The sequence below is a fragment of the Mobula birostris genome, chromosome 27, assembly GCF_030028105.1.
Source record: "Mobula birostris isolate sMobBir1 chromosome 27, sMobBir1.hap1, whole genome shotgun sequence".
NCBI classification, from domain to species: domain Eukaryota; kingdom Metazoa; phylum Chordata; class Chondrichthyes; order Myliobatiformes; family Myliobatidae; genus Mobula; species Mobula birostris.
In genome coordinates this window covers 23706436-23727690 of record NC_092396.1, presented here as the reverse complement: position 1 = coordinate 23727690, position 21255 = coordinate 23706436, and the positions used below count along the sequence as shown (strand labels likewise).

At 41.2% G+C, this 21255-nt stretch overlaps 1 protein-coding gene across 1 annotated transcript in view; it reads right to left on the bottom strand.

The window, feature by feature from the left end:
* Positions 1 to 7721: 7721 nt before the first annotated feature.
* Positions 7722 to 21255, bottom strand: part of ano11 (anoctamin 11) — a 41483-nt gene continuing 27949 nt past the window's right edge. The window contains exons 17-20 of the mRNA XM_072244882.1: positions 18128 to 18270; positions 13419 to 13509; positions 12888 to 13022; positions 7722 to 8637 (exon numbers count right to left, since the gene is read on the bottom strand). Of these exons, the coding sequence (XP_072100983.1) occupies positions 8611 to 8637; positions 12888 to 13022; positions 13419 to 13509; positions 18128 to 18270 (396 nt within the window). The 3' untranslated portion in view covers positions 7722 to 8610. The remainder of the gene's footprint in view (positions 8638 to 12887; positions 13023 to 13418; positions 13510 to 18127; positions 18271 to 21255) is intronic.

Here is a 21255-nt window from a genome sequence, read left to right as displayed (position 1 = left end):
ATCGGTGAACTTGATGATGTGGTTGGAGCTGTGTGTTGCAGCACAGTCGTGGGTCAGCAGAGTGAACAGCAGTGGACTGAGCACACAGCCCTGGGGGGCCCCCGTGCTCAGCGTGATGGTGTTGGAGATGCTGCTTCCAGTCCGGGCTGACTGAGGTCTCCCAGTCAGGAAGTCTAGGATCCAGTTGTTCAGGCCCAGTAGGCTCAGCTTTCCAATCAGATTGTGTTGGATGCTGAACTGAAGCCTATGAACAGCATTCGAACGTACATGTCTTTTTTGTCCAGGTGGGTTAGGGCCATGGCTGTCTGTGAGAAGAGGAATCTCAGGGTTGCATACATACTTTGGCAATAAATGTACTGGGAACATACTGTGAATGTTTGAATCTCAGATACGCCTTTAGCCTTCATGCCTTTGGGACTGCATGGTAGCATAGTGGTTAGCATAGCAGGCTCAGGAAGAGCTTCTTCCCTGAGGCTGTGACACTGCTGAACCTCTCATCACAGCGTTAAGCAGTATTGCACCCATATTGTACTGTCTCAGTACTTTTATATTTGTGTGCTGTAGCACTTTTTTATTCGCAGTTATTTTGTAAATAACACTAGTCTTCGCATTTCTGGTCAGATGCTAACCGCATTTCATTGGCTTTGTATCTGTACTCAGCACAATGACAATAAAGTTGAATCTAATCTAATCTAATCTGATAATGGTTTACAGTACAGGAGATCCGGGTTCAATTGTCTGTAAGGACTTAGTATATTGGCCCTGTAACCCATGTGGCTTTCCTCACAGTTCAAAGGCATACTGGTTGGTTTAATTAGGTTTAGTCTAGGGTTAAATCAGGAGTTGCTGGACAGAGGAGCTTGAAGAGCTGGAAGGGCCTGTTCTGCACTATATCTCAATAAATAAAATGAAAAGCTCAGTTACATTACCTACATAACATTTCTCTTGAACTGAGTGCAGTTGATGTAGTTGACTGAGTGTAGTCAAGAGAGTGCACCTCCTCCTCTCCAGTCTAATCTGCACTTGAAGACTCTGTAGGTGTTTGTCTAGCAAAGCTCCCAGGTGAGGGATATCATCCAAATATATGACAGCCATGTGCCCTGTTGTAATCCTCTGTGCTTATCTGAAAGACAGTAGGTGCAGACAAAAGTCTGAAGGATCGTTGGTTACATGTGAACAAGCCCTCGTCTGAGTTGACTAAGAACAAAGTTTCAGACTGGTTCTCCAACACCACCTGTTGATATTTAGAGATGGAGCAGGGCGACAGGACCTCCCAGCCCAAGGAGGCCATGCTGCCCTTTTTCACCCAGGATACCTGGTCACGGGAATACAAACTCTTTACAGGCAGCAGTGGGAGGTGAACCCAGGTCACCAGTGCTGCAAAGTGTTACACTAAACGCTGATGTCCATTACTCAATTGGTGGACTGCTTCCCTACAGACAAAACTGGAAATCGGATGGAAGTGAAGCAACTGGAGAAAACACAGGAGATGACACAGTGAGCGGGCAGCCCCCAGATAGACATCACCCAAGGACAGGATCAAACCCAGCTGGGCCACATTTGGGACAACGATGACATCATGCACTTCAGCAGCCGGAATACCTGTTGTAGCACTATGAACAAAGAACACTGTACATGGTATGTACCCCATGGAATTTCTTCCCAGAGGTTGTGGCTTGAGATTGCTGCCCAGTTTTCCATGTTTTGTCTTTTGTGCCCATCCCCAATGACCTGAAAACCGATCAAAGTAAGATATTGCCACTTCCTCTGTCAAAGTATAGACATTAATACTTATTGGCATTAAAGAAATTTCATCTGCAATGACTTCTGAACAGATAGCTCGTTCCATTACTGATACCTGCCCTCTCAGATAAATCAAGTGAAAACAACCTCTCTTCAAATACAGAAGATTAATAACAAAAGTCATAAAGGGGCAGAAAATCCTTGTGTGTATCATAACTCTCATTGTACAACTTGGTTCACTATTTATACAGCATCTCATTTTTCTCTGTGAATAAAGCCAGATTATGTTACCTTGCTCTTTGTTGGACTTCATTCTAGTATAGAGGTTAACAGTACATAACGCATAATTCTGTAATTCTAAATCATCAGTGCATTATCCATTGGATGGACCAGAAACCGCCTCTCTACTATTGAAGGACCCACTAATGATTGCAAGATTGCTTCAGTATTACATTTAACAAAAATGAACCAAAAAGAGAAAGGTAATTAAACTTTTTTGTCTATTCATTTCTTTATTGATTGATTGATTGAGAAATAGTGTGAATAGGCCCTTTCATCCTTTGAGTTGTGCCGGTGGCAACCCTCAGTCTACTGCTATCCTAATCACTGGTTCAGTTTATAATGACCAATTAACCCACCAACTGGGAGGTCTTTGGACTGTGGGAGGAAACTGGAGCACTGGGAGGAAACCCACGTAGTCACGGGGAGAACGTACTAACTCCTTACAGACAGTGGTGGGAATTGAACACGGGTCACTGGTGCTGTAAAGCTTTGTGCTAACCACTACATTACCTGGGCTTAAGTCCCGCCACTGTCTGCAAGGAGTTTGCACATTCTCCCCGTGACCGCATGGGTTTCTTCCCACAGTCCACTACACTACCCTGGCACCCTCGGATCAGCCTGATATTCTACAAAGTATTTGTGGTAAGAAAGCAAAAGTCAAACTTCATTCTCAGAAAGTATTTACATTTTACCCTAATATGTTAAACCTAAATATTATTTAGTTGATTTCCAAGTATCGTGTTTCATGGAGGAGGGGAATTACTAAATAAAACTAAAGTATGCTCTTCACTCCAAGGTGCCTGAATGTTAGAAGTTTTAATATCCTTGTTAGTTCCGATTATTGATTCAGCAATCCTTTCTCCAAATACTGGGTTTGACAAGGAGATTTTGAAGATTAGACTTACTGCTGAAAATAGGATAAACCAAATAACATCTATAACTAATGAGAAGAATATTTATTTTAACTTGCATCAAAACATAAACAGAAGCATAGCTCTAAGTGATAGTTCTAAAACTAAATGAACCAATTGATAATTTCAACAGTGTAAGGTATATGAAAAAGGTGCAGATGTTTTTTTGCTATGATCCAGTTATTCATTGACAACTTAATAAACCAATCTGGCTTTAAACAAAAAAACAAGGTTCTACTATAAAGTTTTTCTGTAGGGTTTGAAGGTGATGAGAATCGTGAAGCAGTACGGGACAAAGACAAGAAAGCACAATGTCTTTTTCCCTGGGGCGGGGGGGAGGCTAAAAACAAGATGGCGTACATAGGTTTAAGCTCAGAAGTGAGAGATTTAATAGAGACATCAGGGGCAGCTTCTTCATGCAAAGCATACTGAGTGTTTGGAATGAGCTGCCAGTAATAGGATGGAGGCAGTTACATCAGTAACATTCAAACGCTGCCTGGATAAATACACAGATAGGAGAGGTTTAGAGGCCTTAGGCCAAACATGGACAGGCAGATAGCATGGATGGGATGGGCTGAGTGGCCTGTTTCCTTTGCTGAAGAGGTAACTCAAAGGAATCACGCAAATCGTTTTCCTGATGCACCTGGGCACGTGGCAGCCTTAAAGCTGTGGGGAGTGCTCAGGGATTCGTGTCGTCCATCCAGAGTGGTTCAATTCAAGACCACAGACAAGGAAAGAGAAAACCTTTTCATTCAAAGAAGTTATTATTCACAAGAGCAAATAAATGAAGAAGCCCAAAATATTTGGAATAAAGAGGACAAAAAATGTTTTTAAAAAAGTTATTGTGCAATATTCACACTGCTGCATAACAATCAAAAGAGGGAGAATTATGGAATAAACTGGACTGCCTGGTGATAGGGAATATTGAAGAAACAGCAATCCTTAACAGGCTTGAAGAGCCTAGAAATGCAAAGCAAATAGACACAGAACAAAATTATAGTGCAAACCGGTTTATTCAACCAAAATAAAATATTCAGACCATTCTGCATCGGCAGCGTTAAGACATTTAGGAATCAAATATACGGTAAATACAAAACAATAGCAGGAAGTGCTTTACGCTTAGCTGTGATTCATAGAATGGAAGTCTAAGAACAGAAGGCACCAGCAATAGTCGTTATGTTAAGGAGACAAAAGATCTTCGTGACTCTTTCTCAGGACAAGTACGGAAAATTTTATTTCTGCATGATCTGAGAGGCTGCAAATGAAACTAATTGTCTTATTAAAGGATGCACAGATTTGCAACAGTACAGTAGCCTGCTCAAGATTGATGCTGAAGATAGTATGCATTAATAATTCTTTGTTTCATCCAAAGATCTAAAGGTCAGATTGGGAAGGGGAAGGAGAGGAACGTGAGTAATGGAGCCACAAAACCAGGAATATTTATGAGGAAAGCAATCTGTTTTTGGTTTTATCAGCGTAGAACAGACTGTGAAGTCTCATCTGTCCACACCTCCCACCTTGCACAAAACGGGAGGTACTTGTGAATTCTTGACTTACACCGAGGTTTATCGGAATCACAGTATTTGATATAATTTTCACATCCAGTAGAATCTGCTGAAGTGCAAAGATACTGTTTTCTCTGTTTTGCTGACAGCACCTTTCATTGTCCCATTTAATGAGGTGCCATCATAAGGGTGGCTTGGTGGTGCAGTGGTAAGTGAGGCTGTCTCACTGCTCCAGTGATTCGTTTTGATCCTGGACCCTGGGTGCTGTCTGCTTGGAGTTTGTGTTCTCTCCCCAATGCTTCAGTTTCCTCCCAAATCCCAAAGACATGCTGGCATGTAAACTGGTCAGAGTGGATTACCGCTTAGTGTAGTGGCCAAATAATCAAAGGCAGCTATTAGAAAAAGTAAGTCGCAGGGCTAAATGGAAATAAGTGGGAGAATAGAACTGAGAGCTGATGTGGAGAGAAGTCTCCTCCGTTGTTTTAGGAAACATTTCTCTGTCTAGCTGAATTACCAATTCCTATCTCTTAATAAGATTGTAAATTTAAACTGCTCCCCAGGACTAAGCACCCTGGGTCATCAGATCCTTTATGCGCAATACCAAGGGACCACTACATCTCCAAAGCTTCTTCCTTTGAGATAAGATCATCAACCAAAATCCCACTGCTTCAACTGGGTGTAATAGATTCCACTGCACTGTTTGAAGTGCAAACTATTCTCCCCATATCCCAGGTCAAAACGTTTTATTCAACCACATCACCAAAACAATACAAGCAGTCCTTCTGGTGGTCTGCTTTATGCAAATTAGCCACTGTATTTGCTGACATGAAAATAGTGATTGCACTTCAATAGTGTTTAATTCATTGTAAAGTGCATTGAACTATCTGAAGAGGCAAGGTGTTACTTAAAATTCGTAACAGCACCACAGCAACAATTTACAGTTACATAGCACTTTTAAAGCTGCAGAAGTGTTTACAGGCGCAAACACGAGGAATTCTGCAGATGCTGGAAATTCGAGCAACACACATCAAAGTTGCTGGTGAATGCAGCAGGCCAGGCAGCATCTCTGGGAAGAGGCACAGTCGACGTTTCAGGCCGAGACCCTTCGTCAGGACTAACTGAAGGAAGAGTTAGTAAGAGATTTGAAAGTGGGAGGGGGAGGGGGAGATCCAAAATGATAGGAGAAGACAGGAGGGGGAGGGATGGAGCCAAGAGCTGGACAGTTGATTGGCAATTAACATTGACTTGTCAAACTTCCGCTAATGCCCCACCTTCCCCTCGTACCCCATCCGTTATTTATTTACACACATTCTTTCCCTCTCTCTCCTTTTTCTCCCCCTGTCCCTCTCACTATACCCCTTGCCCATCCTCTGGGGTTTTCCCCCCTCCTCCTTTTCCTTCTCCCTGGGCCTCTCGTCCCATGATCCTCTCATATCCCTTTTGCCTATCACCTGTCCAGCTCTTGGCTCCATCCCTCCCCCTCCTGTCTTCTCCTATCATTTTGGATCTCCCCCTCCCCCTCGCACTTTCAAATCTCTTACTAGCTCTTCATTCAGTTAGTCCTGACGAAGGGTCTCGGCCTGAAACGGCGACTGTACCTCTTCCTAGAGATGCTACACTTGAGAAACCATAACCTAAATGCAATGGACTGAGAGCTGAGAATGTAAACTTCATTTGATTGCAGTATGCAAACTAAAGGCCATGTCCTTCTGCATCATAAGTTTCTTTTATTGACTGTCTGATGAGAGGGAGTTTATATCGCTGGGCCTAGGTAGCTGAAGGAAAGCTGCCGATGGTAAAGAAAATTGGAAAGGAACAAATTATTAGAAAACTCAAGCTAAACATCAGACTCAGGAACATGTTAGAGAAACATGCTCTTCGTCAGCAGGTGATGGGAAAATGTGATGTCATCGTTGGTTTTGGGGCAGTCTCTTCAGTGTACAGAAATTTAGAAGACTTTTGTACAGAGGTTTAAATGTAAATATTTCCCTATAAGGTGATCACGTGCACAGAGCTATGTGTGGTGCATAAGTCAAAATAACTTTTAATTTTGCGTTAGAGTAGGAGATAGCTTAGTGTTACCTGATTTCAACACAATGAATGTACAGAAAGAGAAATCCATATCAGGAGGAAGATTTATAACTCAGTTAGAAAAAAGAGGAAGGTTTATAGAAGTACTGTCTGCACACAAACTAGCGGGATAGAAGAAAGATTGCAGTGGCTCGAGGGAAGAGGTGAGGGAGAAAGATATCAAGCTCTACAAGTGTGTTTAGGATTACACATCGTTACTAGCTGTAAGAATTTCCACAAAATATGCAGAATGAGCTAGGATCAGATTACCCAGATCATGCAGGATTACTGGGACCACATTCTTTGTGGGAGAAGTCTGCGATACTGTATTCACCAAATGGGCAAAGTAGCGGTGAAACATGCTTGAATAGTTTGATGCTCTTTCTGTTGCCATGTGAAGGACACGGTGGTGTTGCATTGTTTGAGTTACAGACACCAGGCCAGCAAGTGTAATCACAGTTTTCTGCTGGAAGTTCCAAATGCAGCTCAAGAAACTGGCAGTGCTTGCCCTTACAACTGCACAGAGTAAGGAACATTAATGAACCTTTTATAACAGGCTGGAGGAGAAGATGGCGGTGCGCCTGCGTGTGCGCAGCCCTCCGGTGAAAAATGATATCGTATCTGTTAAATAGGGGCCGTGGACAATTCTGATTTGATGGAGAATGGATGTGAAAGCACAGAGGAACACCTGGAGAAATTTCCGAAATGCCCGTTCGCTGCTGTCGTTGCTGTGTGGTCGGGAATCTTTCGGAGGTTAGGCCTCAAAATCCCCGGCCTTGCCTGCTTTTGGCGACCGAGAAGGAGGTCGAATCGTTCGGACAGAGATGGTGCTCGGTACTCGGTGTCGGAGAGATGATCAGAGCTCGAAGTTTTCGGATGACTCAGAGTCGGATTGTGGTCGGCATGGCAGGGAGAGTTTTTCTTCCTTCTCCCGTCTGCATGAGATGTGGGACATTTGAGAAACTTTAAACTTTACTGTGCTCATGGACTTCTTCATCAAGTTATGGTATTGTTGCACTGTTTGTAACTATATGTTATAATTATGTGGTTTTGTCAGTTTTTTTAGTCTTGGTCTGTCCTGTGTTTTGTGATATCACACTGGAGGAAATAATGTATCATTTCTTAATGCATGCATTACTAAATGACAATAAAAGAGGACTACATGTCTTCATAATCCTAATCCTAACTACATCAGTGCATTCAAAGGCAAATCATTTAGAAGAGGGAATTAAGGAGTGGGAATGAAAGGATTTTTTTAAATGAAGGGTTTTAATTGTTGTTATGGAACTTCGTGTTTCTAATTGGTTGTAAAACATAACCCAGTCATTCACCTTACTGGTAGTGTTGACATGGATCTCAAACATAACAGACGAATTGCTTGAGTCCATCCCAAACCAAACCAGCCTGACCCTACTTCAACTCTAGCCAAACCTTGCAAAAAAACTTGATTCCTTGTGCGATATTTGTTTATATTCCTTTCGGATTATTTGTCATCCACTTTGATTAATGCGGATGTGTTAATCCCTTGGTAAGGATTGTGTAGCTTCAGGTGGGGTTTTGAGGATCCCAATCAATGGCCAGATCATTTCCAGTGCTAAATCGTTGTCGTGGCCCAAGACATTGAGGATTATGAAAATGCTAAAAACCTGGGATGACACCGTTCCTTTGGGAGGCAGTCAGGCCAGTCTGAATTACCCCCGATTCCCCACTAACATAAAGAGAAGACAAGACCTGCAAAAGATCAGCACAGTAGAGTGGAAAGACAGGGTTAGCGAAAGGGAAATCACAAAACACAATCCTTAATGGTGAAAGTGGCGGGGGCAAAGGCAGGGGACAGCAGATGGCCAAGGCTGACCCTTCTATCCATTGATATGGAAGTGCTTCACAGCCATGCAAAGCCGGCTGGCTGGGATAGAACATGCCACATCTGCAGCAAACACCAAACCAAAAGCACTGACATCTCAGCAAATCAACATCATCATCCTGTAACTTCATCTTCACATCTCCCACCATGTGGAGACTCCGGCTGGCTGTGTAATTGGGCATTTAGCCAGTAAGCTCCTTCTTCCTGAATCAAGGCCAAGCTGCCATTTACAGGCTTAGGGTACTGCAGGATATACCATTTCCTGTGGAGATATAATCAGGGAAATTAGAGACATAAATGCATGAGCACATATTAATTTATCCATTTAATGTGACTATTGCCAATACAAACTTTTTTCATTGCCCTTTAAGCAGAAATACATCCACTTTCTCCTCACTGGATTTTCATTGTTGTAAAAGTATACCATTCCTCTAACTCGTGCAACTTAACACTGCACCTCCCTTCGTTCATTTTTTCCTTCAATAGACAAACCAAAGATCAACGTCAACCAGTCACAGGCTGCTCTGCTGATTTATCTTGTCTTACTATCTAATGCTTAGAAACTTGTTACTAGACCACAGGTTAGTCGCTGTTGTCCTGACATTAAAGCCATCAATGGAGTTGGGAAATGCTTCACTAATTGGTGACCACAGCAGTCAAGAAACCTGCAATCCCTTGACGTAAGGGAATCCTTTGCTTTTCCACACTTCCCTGAAGTTACTACAGTTCACTCCAGGGGCAGGCCAGAATTTAATATAGAAAAGTAATGTTTCATTATAACTTTAACTGCAGGAAACAAACATTTACAGCTCTTTTTGCAACATGCTGCAATCAGTATAATTGAGGACACGAACAACAGTTTGCCATTTATATAGTGTCTTTAATGTTAGAGAGTATCTTAAAGAAGCTTAGAGGAAACAAAAGAGATGTTCAAAGGAATGACTGAACTTTAGGGAAAGAGTTGTTTGAAAGAGGAGATGGAAGGGTTTAGAAATGTATGGTAGCCAAACACAGATATCAATGCATAGCGTCTGTCTAACACACACTCTCAAGATTACATACAGATAAAAACTCCACGCCCACACACAGACTCAATATAGATGCAAAACGCAAAACAAACTGTGCTGGTTCATTAAGAAATCCGGATAAATTCTGAGTGGCTCACTTCTAGGAGAGGCAGAAAATTCTAAAAAGAAAGGCAGCAATTTGTTCAGCATTTCAGTCCTCTGGTTTTACAGCTAATTTGCTTCAGCTAGCTCGTGCTTTCCTCCTCCTGGCTTACCCTGGAGCTCTGGGATGGCACCAATCTCTCTCAGACTGAATCTGATCCTCTCTAAGCAACCACACCAGAGTCTCAGCCTCCTACTCCTTGGAATGAGTGAGGCAATAGCAAGGTCAAAATAATAAGTAAAAGCTTCCTGCCAGATCCCTGCTTGAGGCCAGTCAAACTATTCTGTAAGACCCTAATTGTGAACAGGTCGGAACTCTACTTTCGCAAACAAATTGACAATTTTGACATCATTATGCCCCAAAACTACTCTGAGATCACTAGTAACATCAGTCATCAGTGTACAAGGAAGAAAACGTGAAAGGATCTTTAGATGCACTTGTAGAAATATTAACTATTGATTTGGGGTTTTCAAGTCTTCAGGATTACCTGAAATCTTGCTTATTTTCTTTAATCACCTGCCAGTTATCAAATCAAATCCCAGGTTAGTTCCAGGACCCCTTAACCAATTCCTTTAGCCAATAGAAAGAGTGTGAAGCAAACTGTGGACTCATACCAAAACTTTTAAAATGCTGAATCAACTGTACTGACAGATGGCCATATAGTTACTCATTCAATTATCAGCAGGTTGACTTTGGAGATGAGGGGATTAGCCTGTGAGGAGAGATTGAGTTGCTGGGAATATACTTGGTAGAATTCAGATTGAGAGGGGGTCTTTTAGAAACTTATAAACTTATGAAAGGGATTGATAAAATAGAGGCAGGAAAGTTGTTTCCACCGGCAAGTGTGACTAGAACTAGGGTACAATATAATAAATTTAGTTTGAACTTTGAATTAGCATCAAGATTCAGGGGAATAGATTTAGGACAGAGATGAGGAGAAATTGCTTTTCCCAGAGAGCAGTGCATCTGTGGAATTCTCTGTCTAAGGAAATAGTAGAGGTTACCTCATTAAATATATTTAAGAAACAGTGAGATTGATTTTTGCATAGCAGGGGAATTAAGGGTTATTGGGAAAAATCAGGTCAGTAGAGCTGAGTCCATGGCCAGAACATGATCTTATTAATAGCAGAGCAGGCTTCATAGGCCAGGTGGCCTATTCCAGCTCTATTTATTTGCTTCTGGCATTCTCTCCCCACCCAACCCCCACCCACTTCCTTTTCGGTCCTGAAGAAAGGTTTCAGGCCAAAACATCGATTATTTATTCATTTCCATAGATGCTGCCTGACCTGCTGAGTTCCTCCAGCATTTTGAGTGTGTTTCTCCTATTTCTTATGTTCTTATGTGACTAAGTTCTGTTTCAATAAACTTTAAAATAAAAGATCCATTCAAAGCGCTTCTTATTAACCTTTAGATAAAACTAATATAGGGAGATTCTTAACAACTTCAAATAGTCTTGACCTCAAAATCTGTTATAATTTTGCACCTTGTTTACCTGCAATGAACTTTCTCTGTAGCTGTTACACTGTATTCTGCGTTGTTATTTGTTTAACCTTGTTCTCTCTCAATGCACTGTGTAAAGAATTGGTCTGTATGAACAGTGTACAAGACACATTTTTCACTGTATCTCAGTGCATTTGACAATAATAAACAAATTTCAATACGATTGTTATTCATAAACAGGCTACAGCGGCATATATTGTTCTCAAATGCTCTGAGGAGATGCCAGTGAGTGATCTTCTTTAACCTTGCATGCTGTTCCAGGATTTGAATCCATCTGCCATGGGGAAATGGAGATATATTTCCATTCAGGGTTGTGTGTGACTTAAAGTGTGGTGACCTCCCAAGCGGCAGAGGTCCTTGCCCTTCTTGGTGGTAGAGGCAACGGAGTTGAGGATGCTGTCACAGTTGTCTGGGTGAGTAACTGCAGTCCATTGTCTGAGGCTCTGCACTGCGGCAGTGCTGGACGGAACAAACATTTAGGTTTATTGGATGAGTCACCAATGAAGAGGTTTGTGCTGGATGCCATCAAGTTCCTGAGTGTTGTTGGAGCTGGATCCAATTCGGGCAATTGGAGAGAAACCCGTCATAACTCAGACCTGTGCCTTGTCGATGGTGGAATGCTCTGTGCATCGGAACTGAGTCAAATGCTACAGGAACGATCTGCTGGAGGAACTCAGTGGGTCGAGGAGGATCTGTGGGGAAGGGAATTGTCAACGTTTTGGGTCAAAAAGCTGTATCAGGACTACATCAAGACCATTCCTTTGCGCCCACAAATGCTACTTGACCTGCTGAACGCCTCCAGCAGGCTGTTGCTCCAGATTCCAGCAGCTACAGTCTCTCATGTCTCCAGTGGTGTGGAAAAAACAGCTTCTGCACTGCTCTTGTCAGAATTAGATCTGATTAGATTATAAGGACACTCAGTCCCCATTTATTGTCATTTAGAAATGCATAAATGCATTAAGAAATGATACGATGTTCCTCCAGAGTGATAGCACACAAAAATAGGACAAACCAAAGACTAACACTGACAGAACCACATAATTATAACATATAGTTACAGCAGTGCAAAACAATACCATAATTTGATAAAGAACAGACCATGGGCATGGTAAAAAAAAGTCTCAAGTCCCGATCAACTCCTATAGTCCCCGATAGCAGGCGGCAAAAAGGGAGAAACTCCCCTGCCATAAACCTCCAGACACGGACAACTGACAATTGCTGATGCATTGGAAGCACCCGACCACAGGTGACTGAGTCCATCTGAAAACTTCGAGCCTCCAACCAGCCCCTCCGATACAGCCTCCCGAGTGCCATCCTCTGCCAAGCGCCTTCAATCTCGTCCCGGCCGCTGAAACACGCAAAGCTGAGGCCTACTCCTCCAGAGATTTCAGACCATACCGTACCAGCGGCAGCGAAGCGGGCATTTCAGAAATTTCTCCAGATGTTCCTCTGCGCTCTCACGTCTGTCTCCATCAAATCAGAATTGTGCACGGTACCCTACTTAACAAATACAGATATCATTCCGGAGCGGCCGCGTGTGCTGCATCGACTTGATGCCAATAGGAGGAAAACACACCGACTGAGGCACTGAATTCTTGCTTACTTACTGTGGGAACCAGTATCACACCATCTTGTACACCATGGGCACTTACTCCAATGAACAAGCCACAGAATTCATTCCTTCATCTTACAGATTACATTACTGTGAATCACATTGAGTGATTTATTGAGCTTAATTATAATCACTTAATTGAAGTAAACATGCTAATCATGTTGTTTGCTACCTTGGACTGACACATCACTGCACTGTCATTAACCTGGAGAAATTGCACGTTAACTCACCGACAGAAAAACATCCTGGTTATCTGCCAACGCCTGCTTGGCGAGGTACCGCTCCCGTTTTATTTTCACCTCCAGCGACTCTGGGATGTCCCGCACCATCCAGTCAATTAGACGGAGAATGAAAAAGACGACATGCTGCAGAACCAAAACACAGCAATTCAGTGACAAAACCACACCGGTCCTGCAATAGGAACAATAGCTTTCAGCAGAGCTAGCAGATCATGACATCAGAGAAATATACAGTGTGTAGGATTATCTGCACAATATCCACAAGCAGTGTGCAATCCCAAGAGTGTAAAACAAGGAGTGGATTACAAGGATGTGATAAATGCCCAGAGGATGTTCAAATATATTTTTATAAATGAGCTTTAAGAGAGGTTTGCCATTGACGTCTGAGCTGTAAGTTGAATACTTTCAGACCACTGTGTAACTACACCGAGGCTAAGATTTAAGAGCAACCCAATTATCCAAGAAAAACGAGAAAAGAGTACAGCACTGAACACGGGGAAATGCTTCGTTTCATGGACTTACCTCAAAAGCAATGATGAATCCAAGTTGAACAGCCAGCAGCTTCCAATAGAACAAAGTTAGATTCCCATCTGGATCACGGAATGCTTTATACCTGTCGTTACATGTAAGAATCACATAGAAGTTGCAACACAGGAACAAACTGTTTGGTCCAAACAACCTATGATGGTGTTTAAGCACTGTATATGGAGAGGACTGTTAACTCCACACGCCCAGTTCTTTTCTTGATCCTGACATATTCTCCATTAGTCATTTGTCTGACCTCTTTTTGACTGTCAACGTATTTGTTTGTTGCAATCACTAAATCTACTGATGCATTCCAAGACCTCACAATCCTATGTAAAAAAATCTCCAGCTCTCCGTTGTCCTAAGACTCTTAGTTTCAGATGAATATCTAAGTCCCAATTGCTCCAGAACCCTCAATCATTGGAACATATTTGTTTCTATTTGCCTTAAGACTTGAAATGCCTCCACAAAATCATCAATAATCACAGCTCTTTTAATTAAATCTGGCTCTGTTTGTACTTCCTCCACCCTAGTGAAACTTTGCTGTTGTCTCTCCATTTTCTTGGTAATCCTTCCTTTTATTGATCCCAAATTGCACACACAGCTAAAGTAATGATAGTCCTAAGATTCATGATTGTATTTGATTTACATTTAATACTTCTTGGCACTATGTCGGTGATCCATATATTTTTTTTTACTGTCTTCTCCACTTGAGTTCCTGTCAAGCAATCATTTATTATGGAACTTAAGAGTTTTATTGAAGCATGTCCATACTGAGAATGCTTATTCTCAGTATGGACATGCTTCAATAAAACTCTTAAAGAAAGAAATGTACAGGCCTAGTTCAGTGCAAGAGGCCATTTTATGTTCTAATGTTGCAAGGTGCGAGAAATGCTAGTTATATCTCCTGCAATGTGAACTCCAAATCGTCACCCAATAACCCGCTTGAAGGAGAGGGTGCAAACTAACCATCCACAGACAGAGTTACAGAGTAACATACAGTTGGGTTTCCATTCACCTGCAGCCCTCACTTAGCTAGAAACTATAGCTCACCTTTACTCGCTGTACTACATTTCTAATGGCAGCTCCTCCACTAAACGTGCGTGTCGTATCTAGATGACTGAAATCTAAGGTAGGTTATTGCAAATAATTAAATGTCAACCTCATAATTTAATTCATGTCTCTTGCTGCAAGGCTTGCTTCTTGTTTTACTGTGAGTTGCAAATGACAGACATAGGTTGCAGATTACTACTCCAGCTATTGAAGAAATCTGAAGTTCATAATGCAATAAATAAGATGAAGGAAGGCAGCAGGTCCTGATGATTTAGTAATAGCACAAATTATCGCCCTTGAAGATTATGGAATTGAAAAACTTACTGATTTAATCAATGACATTTATGAGACTGGAATAATAAGAAGAGATGAAAAAAATCAGCATTTATCACTCTTCCTGAGAAACCTGGAGCAATAAAATGTTCATTACATAGGACCATAAGTTTAATGAGTCATATCACTAAGATACTTCTAGAAATTTTGATGACAAGAGCTAAAAGTAAGATAAAAGGTGAAATAGGTAAAGAACAATGTGGTTTTGTGAAAGACAAAGGTACAAGACACACGATATTGATGATAAGGATACTGTCAGAACGAGTTATTCAAGTGCAAAAAGATTTGTTTGTTTTATCGGCTACACAAAAGCATTTGATAAAGTGAAGCACAATAAGTTATTTGAAATATTACAGGAAACTTTAGATCTAGATTCAAAAAACTTCCAGCTAATCAGAAATCTGTATTGGGAACAAACTGCCTCTGTAAGAATAGATGGAGAAGTGAGTCAGTTTACGAAAATCAAGAGAGGCCTGAGACAAGGGTGTGTTTTCGCCCTGATTTGTTTAACGTGTACTGTCTGTCTGTCTGCCTAGGTACCATATCCGATGCGGACTTTGGTGACCATGGTTTTCCATATAGATCTATCCTTTGTTTTTTGGATGATTTCCATTTCCTCGATGTGTAGCCACCTGGCTATGCTTTTGATGTACATAAGCCGAGGTCTTCCTCTAGGTTTGCTCCCCTCAATCTTTCCAGAGAGTATGGGTTTTTCTAGTTCATCTTTCCACATCTTTCCTAGGAATCTGAGTTGTCTTTCTCTTATTGTTGGTATGAGTGATCGAACTGCTTGGGTTCTTCTGAGAACTTCCTCATTTGATGTGTGTGTGGTCCATGATATTTTAACATTCTCCTGTAGAACCATAATTCAGCTGCTTCTAGTCTCTTTTCCATTGCTGGGGAAATGGTCCAGCATTCACTTCCATAAGTCAGGATAGAATAAATGTAGCACTGCAGTATTCTGTTTTTAGTGTGCGTGCTCATCTTTCTGTCTATTAATATGGTCTTCATTTTTTGGAAAGCTTCTTTCACCATAGCTATTCTGTATTTAATATCTGTGTCGCACCAGCCATTACTTGCTATTAGGCTGCCAAGGTATCTGAATGTGTTGACTTGTTTGATGTTTGTATTTCCGATCTTGATCACACATTGTGGGATGTTTGTCTTTCTGGAGATGACCATGCTTTCTGTCTTCTTGGTGTTGATTGAGAGGCCTTTGCGATTACTCTCTGCTGCCACGATAGTGATAGTTCTTGAAGTTTTGTTTCTGAGTCAGCTATTAGTATGATGTCATCAGCATATCTGATGTTATTTATATTATGGCCTCCAATTGTGAACTCTTTGATGTCTTTGATACTTCTCAAGATATTTTCACTATACAGGTTGAATAAGTCTGGTGAAAAGACACAACCTTGCCTGACTCCTCTTATGATATTCACATACTCACTCACTTCTCCTTCTATTCTGATGGATGCTGTCTGGTCCCAGTATAAGTTTCTTAAGAAATGTATATCTTTCCCATCTATGTCAAGATCTTGAAGCATTTCCAGAAGATCTTGCTGTCTGACAGTGTCAAAAGCTTTTGTATAGTCAATGACATTATTTAATGTTAATGCGTACAGTGAAACAATATTACAAAAAATGAGAGACATCTTGGGAATCAAAGTTGGCAGTGAAAACATCAATAATTTCAGATATGCAGATGACACTGTTAATTGCAAGTATGGAGGAAGAACTACAAAACTTAATTGATATAATTGTTGAAGAAAGTGCAAAAATGTGTCTACCTATCAATTGCAAAAAGACAGAATGTATGCTGATATTCAAAAAGAAGGAGAATCTTATCTGCAGGCTGAAAATAAATGGGGACAACATAAAACAAGTACAGAACTTTTGCTACTTAGGAAGCTGGGTGACATCAGGTGGCAGGTGCGACATGGACATTCAAAGAAGAATAGGGATGGCAAAAGACACCTTTACGAGAATAAAGAGTATACTGACCAACACTAAACTAGGCATGACAACCCACCTCAGAGTACTGAAATGTTACATTTATCCAGTTATGTTATATGGATCAGAATGTTGGACAATATCTAGTAACACGAGGAAACGAATTGTAGCAGCAGAGATGTAGTTTTTGAGGAGGATGCAAAGAATATCATGGACGAAATGAATATCTAATGAGGATGTCATGAACAGAGCAAGCACAAAAAGAGAAATAATGTATGAGATCATGAAAAGGCAACGTAACTTCATTGGACATGTGATTAGGAAAGCGGAGTTAGAATGCACGGTAATTATGGGAAAGACTGAAGGGAAGAAAGCAAAAGGAAGGCAAAGACAAATGATAATGGAGACAGCAGCCAGAGAACTGAAAATGAATATCAATGAATTGATCCACTTGACCCAAAACAGGAGTGTGTGGGCCATGGCAGTCAAAGCTCAAACTGGGCATGGCACCTGATGATGATGATTGAAGAAATGAGTGCCATGTGCTGATGTTGTCATTACATGTATCAACAGGCACCCTAGGGCGAACTGCACCCAGAAGAACCTGGTCCAATTTCACAATGGCTAGAATTTCAACAGGGAAATTAATGCTACTGTGTTAAAACATATGAATATTAAAAAAAAACAGGTTCAAGTCCTGGCTCCTATGTATCTGGGTCTCCACTTGCAGCATGCCCAGTTGTTGACCAAGTCGGTTTAGTGTCCTTTGCTATTTAAATATCAACTTCATGTTTACCTCTTCTATCACTATTTTTAGTCCCAAAGCAACCAAAGCAACCAGGTCAAAGACACCAGGGATATTCCAATGACCACAGCTATGCCATGAGAAAACTTAGTATCCTTTCCATCTGCCTCTTTGGTTTCACTCCCATTATCTAAAACCACCAGCTCACCTTCTGTCACGGCTTCCTCTCTTACCCATCACAATCACTTCCTGAATGCTTTAAAGTTCCAAAGATTTACACTCCACAGCCCTCCAAATTGAAGAATTCCAGAGATTCACCACCATCCGCCAAAAGTTCCTACTTACCACAGTTTCAAATGGCTGCCCCTTATCTTGTCAATATACCTGCTCTATTGAGATTCTCACACTGTTGAAAACACCTTAACATCTCCCCTGTCAAGATAGTATATCTTTCATTAGGATACCCAAACTCTTCAAAATTCCAAAGAATACAGATCTAATTTCTTCAGCCGTTCATGATAAGACAACCCTCTCATCCTGAGAATGATGAACAGATGTCCCCCTATTGAAGACTGGATGGAACCCGCTTGTATTATTTGTATGAAGTATACCTAGATGGTCTCACCTACATATAGTGTAGTTGCTGCTGACGTAGCTGTAGGGAGCATATGCCAGTGTGAAGTTCACATAACCATCCAGGCTGCCATCATGTTCAAACTGATAGAGTAGACGGGGCAGGAAATCAGATGTAAATGCAATCAGGAAAGCCTGGAGTGGGAAAGGGAACAAGCTCAGACACAACTAGATGGCTAATGGACTGTATGCAAAAATGGCCACAGTCTGCACAAGTCAAGACATTCTGTGTACATATTAAAATACACCATTAAAACAAAAAACACTTCATGCCATCTTAAAACTTTCTTCCACCAAGCAATTCATCTGATCAGCCATCCTAGTTAGCCTCCCTCACCCCCTCTACCTGAGTCGCTGCCCTATAAACACTTTAAACCACTTTTTATAATGCTGTTTACATTGTAAATACATGCTGGTAGCTATGTATTTCTGCACATTATATTCTGCATCCATACTTTAACCTCTAACTTATTTTATAATAAGTTTTAATATAATTCTTTATTCTTAATATTTTTTGAATGTTGCTGTTTTTATTTCATGTTGCACCATTACATCACAGCAAATGTCTAATACATGTAAGTATATATGGTGAATAAAGTTGATCCTTAATCCTTGACACACACAAGGCATTGTATACACAATACAAATGTTTTCCCAAGTATCCAAAATGTTTAACCTTAATTGGCTAATATCAACACTCTTTATCCATAATATAAATAGAAACATAAAAACACAGAAAACCTACAGCACAATACAGGCCTTTCGGCCCAGAAAGCTATACCGAACACGTCCCTACCTTAGAAATTACTAGGGTTACCATAGCCCTCTATTTTTCCAAGCTCCATGTACCTATCTAAAAGTCTCTTAAAAGACCCTATCATATCCACCTCCACCACTGTTGCTGGCAGCCTATTCCACGCACTCACCACTCTCTGCATAAAAAACTTACCCCTGACGTCTCCCCTGTACCTACTCCCAAGCACCTTAAACCTGTGTCCTCTTGTGGCAGCCATTTCAGCCCTGGGAAAAAGCCTCTGACTATCCACATGATCAATGCCTCTCATCATTTTATACACCTCTATCAAGTCACCTCTCATCCTTCGTCGCTCCAAGGAGAAAAGGCCGGGTTCACTCAACCTGATCTCATAAGGCATGCTCCCCAATCAAGGCAACATCCTTGTAAATCTCCTCTGCACCCTTTCTATGGTTTCCACATCCTTCCTGTAGTGAGGCGACCAGAACTGAGCACAGTACTCCAAGTGGGGTCTGACCAGGGTCCTATATAGCTGCAACATTACCTCTCGGCTCCTAAATTCACTTCTACGATTGACGAAGGCCAATACACCATATGCCTTCTTAACCACGCAGTCAACCTGCGCAGCTGCTTTGAGCGTCCTGTGGACTTGGAACCCCAAAATCCCTCTGATTCTCCACACTGTCAAGAGTCTTACCATTAATACTATATTCTGCCATCATATTTGACCTACCAAAATGAACCACTTCACACTTATCTGGGTTGAACTCCATCTGCCACTTCTCAGTCCAGTTTTGCATCTTATCAATGTCCTGCTGTAACCTCTGACAGCCGTCCACACTATCCACAACACCCCCAACCTTTGTGTCATCAGCAAACTTACTAACCCAGCCCTCCACTTCAGGTCATTTATAAAAATCACAAAGAGTAAGGGTCCCAGAACAGATCCCTGAGGCACTCCACTGGTGACCAACCTCCAAGCAGAATATGACCCGTCTACAACCACTCTTTGCCTTCTGTGGGCAAGTCATTTCTGGATCCACAAAGAAATGTCCCCTTGGATCCCATTCCTCCTTACTTTCTCAATAAGCCTTGCATGGGGTAGCTTATTAAATGCCTTGCTGAAATCCATATACACTACATCTACTGCTCTACTTTCATCAATGTGTTTAGTCATATCCTCAAAAAAATTGAATCAGGCTCGTAAGGCATGACCTGCCCTTGACAAAGCCATGCTGACTATTCCTAATCATATTATACCTCTCCAAATGTTCCTAAATTCTGCCTCTCAGGATCTTCTCCATCAACTTACCAACCACTTTACTATTATTACCTGCCTGAACAGTCTCCAGTACAAAAATATTCATGCCTTCAATAATTCCACTAATTGGTTTCTAGTTTTAACTCTCACACTTATATTCATTGTAATAGACAGTGTTTTGAAATTAAGACTTGGGTTTTCAGGTGGAATTATCCTAATTCCACAATTCAATCTTTGGTACTAATATTCATGCCTTCACTAATCCTACAAATCAGACTCCTGTAATCTCACAGTACCAATCACTTCCACATTTATATTCAGAGTTCCATTAATTTTAATCCATCACTAGCATTAATTTTGCAGCTAACCAATCAGAGATGTATTTGCCACTTTAGTCATACCTATACTTTCACAGAAGGGGTTTTCTAAAATGCTGGTAAAATTGCATCTAATAATTTTAAATATAGTTTAATTTAGTTATAATTAAATCTAAAATCACACCAAGTATGTGGTGAAAATAACTGGATCATTCCAATACTTCAGACTTTGTTTACAGTAATCTGACAGGGAAAATCCCAGCTCTGATCCCTGCACCTTGCTGAATTAATTGATTTCACACAGCGCAGCATCTCTATTGTTATAATTGGCCTCTGTCAACTGAGGTTTGGGAGCACAAATACAGCCACTGTTCCTTTCTTCATTACCATCCTGCTGCGGTTCAATTAGTGGTGTGCCCGCTGAGTCTGAAGAGGCTTGAGATCAAAATCAAGGCTGACACCAGTGCAGCAGAGAGAGACGTGCTGCCTTTGGAAACGTACCTTCAGACGAAGGCTCCATCAACCCTCTTGGATAGATAGAAGAAATTCACTGGCAATATCTCCCAAAGGAGAATTCTCACTGGTGTTCCTCTTTAACCAACACCGTTACAATTGCCTGCAGGGTTAGCTGTATGTAACTTGGCTATGTTTTCTGCATTATTGCAGCGATCACTTTTAAAGAAATATTTCATCCGTGAAGCTTATCGAGATGTTTGAAGATAAGTGATTTGTAACCACAAGTGTTACTTCTGTTTTGCCCTTTATTGGAATCACTGTATCTGCATTCT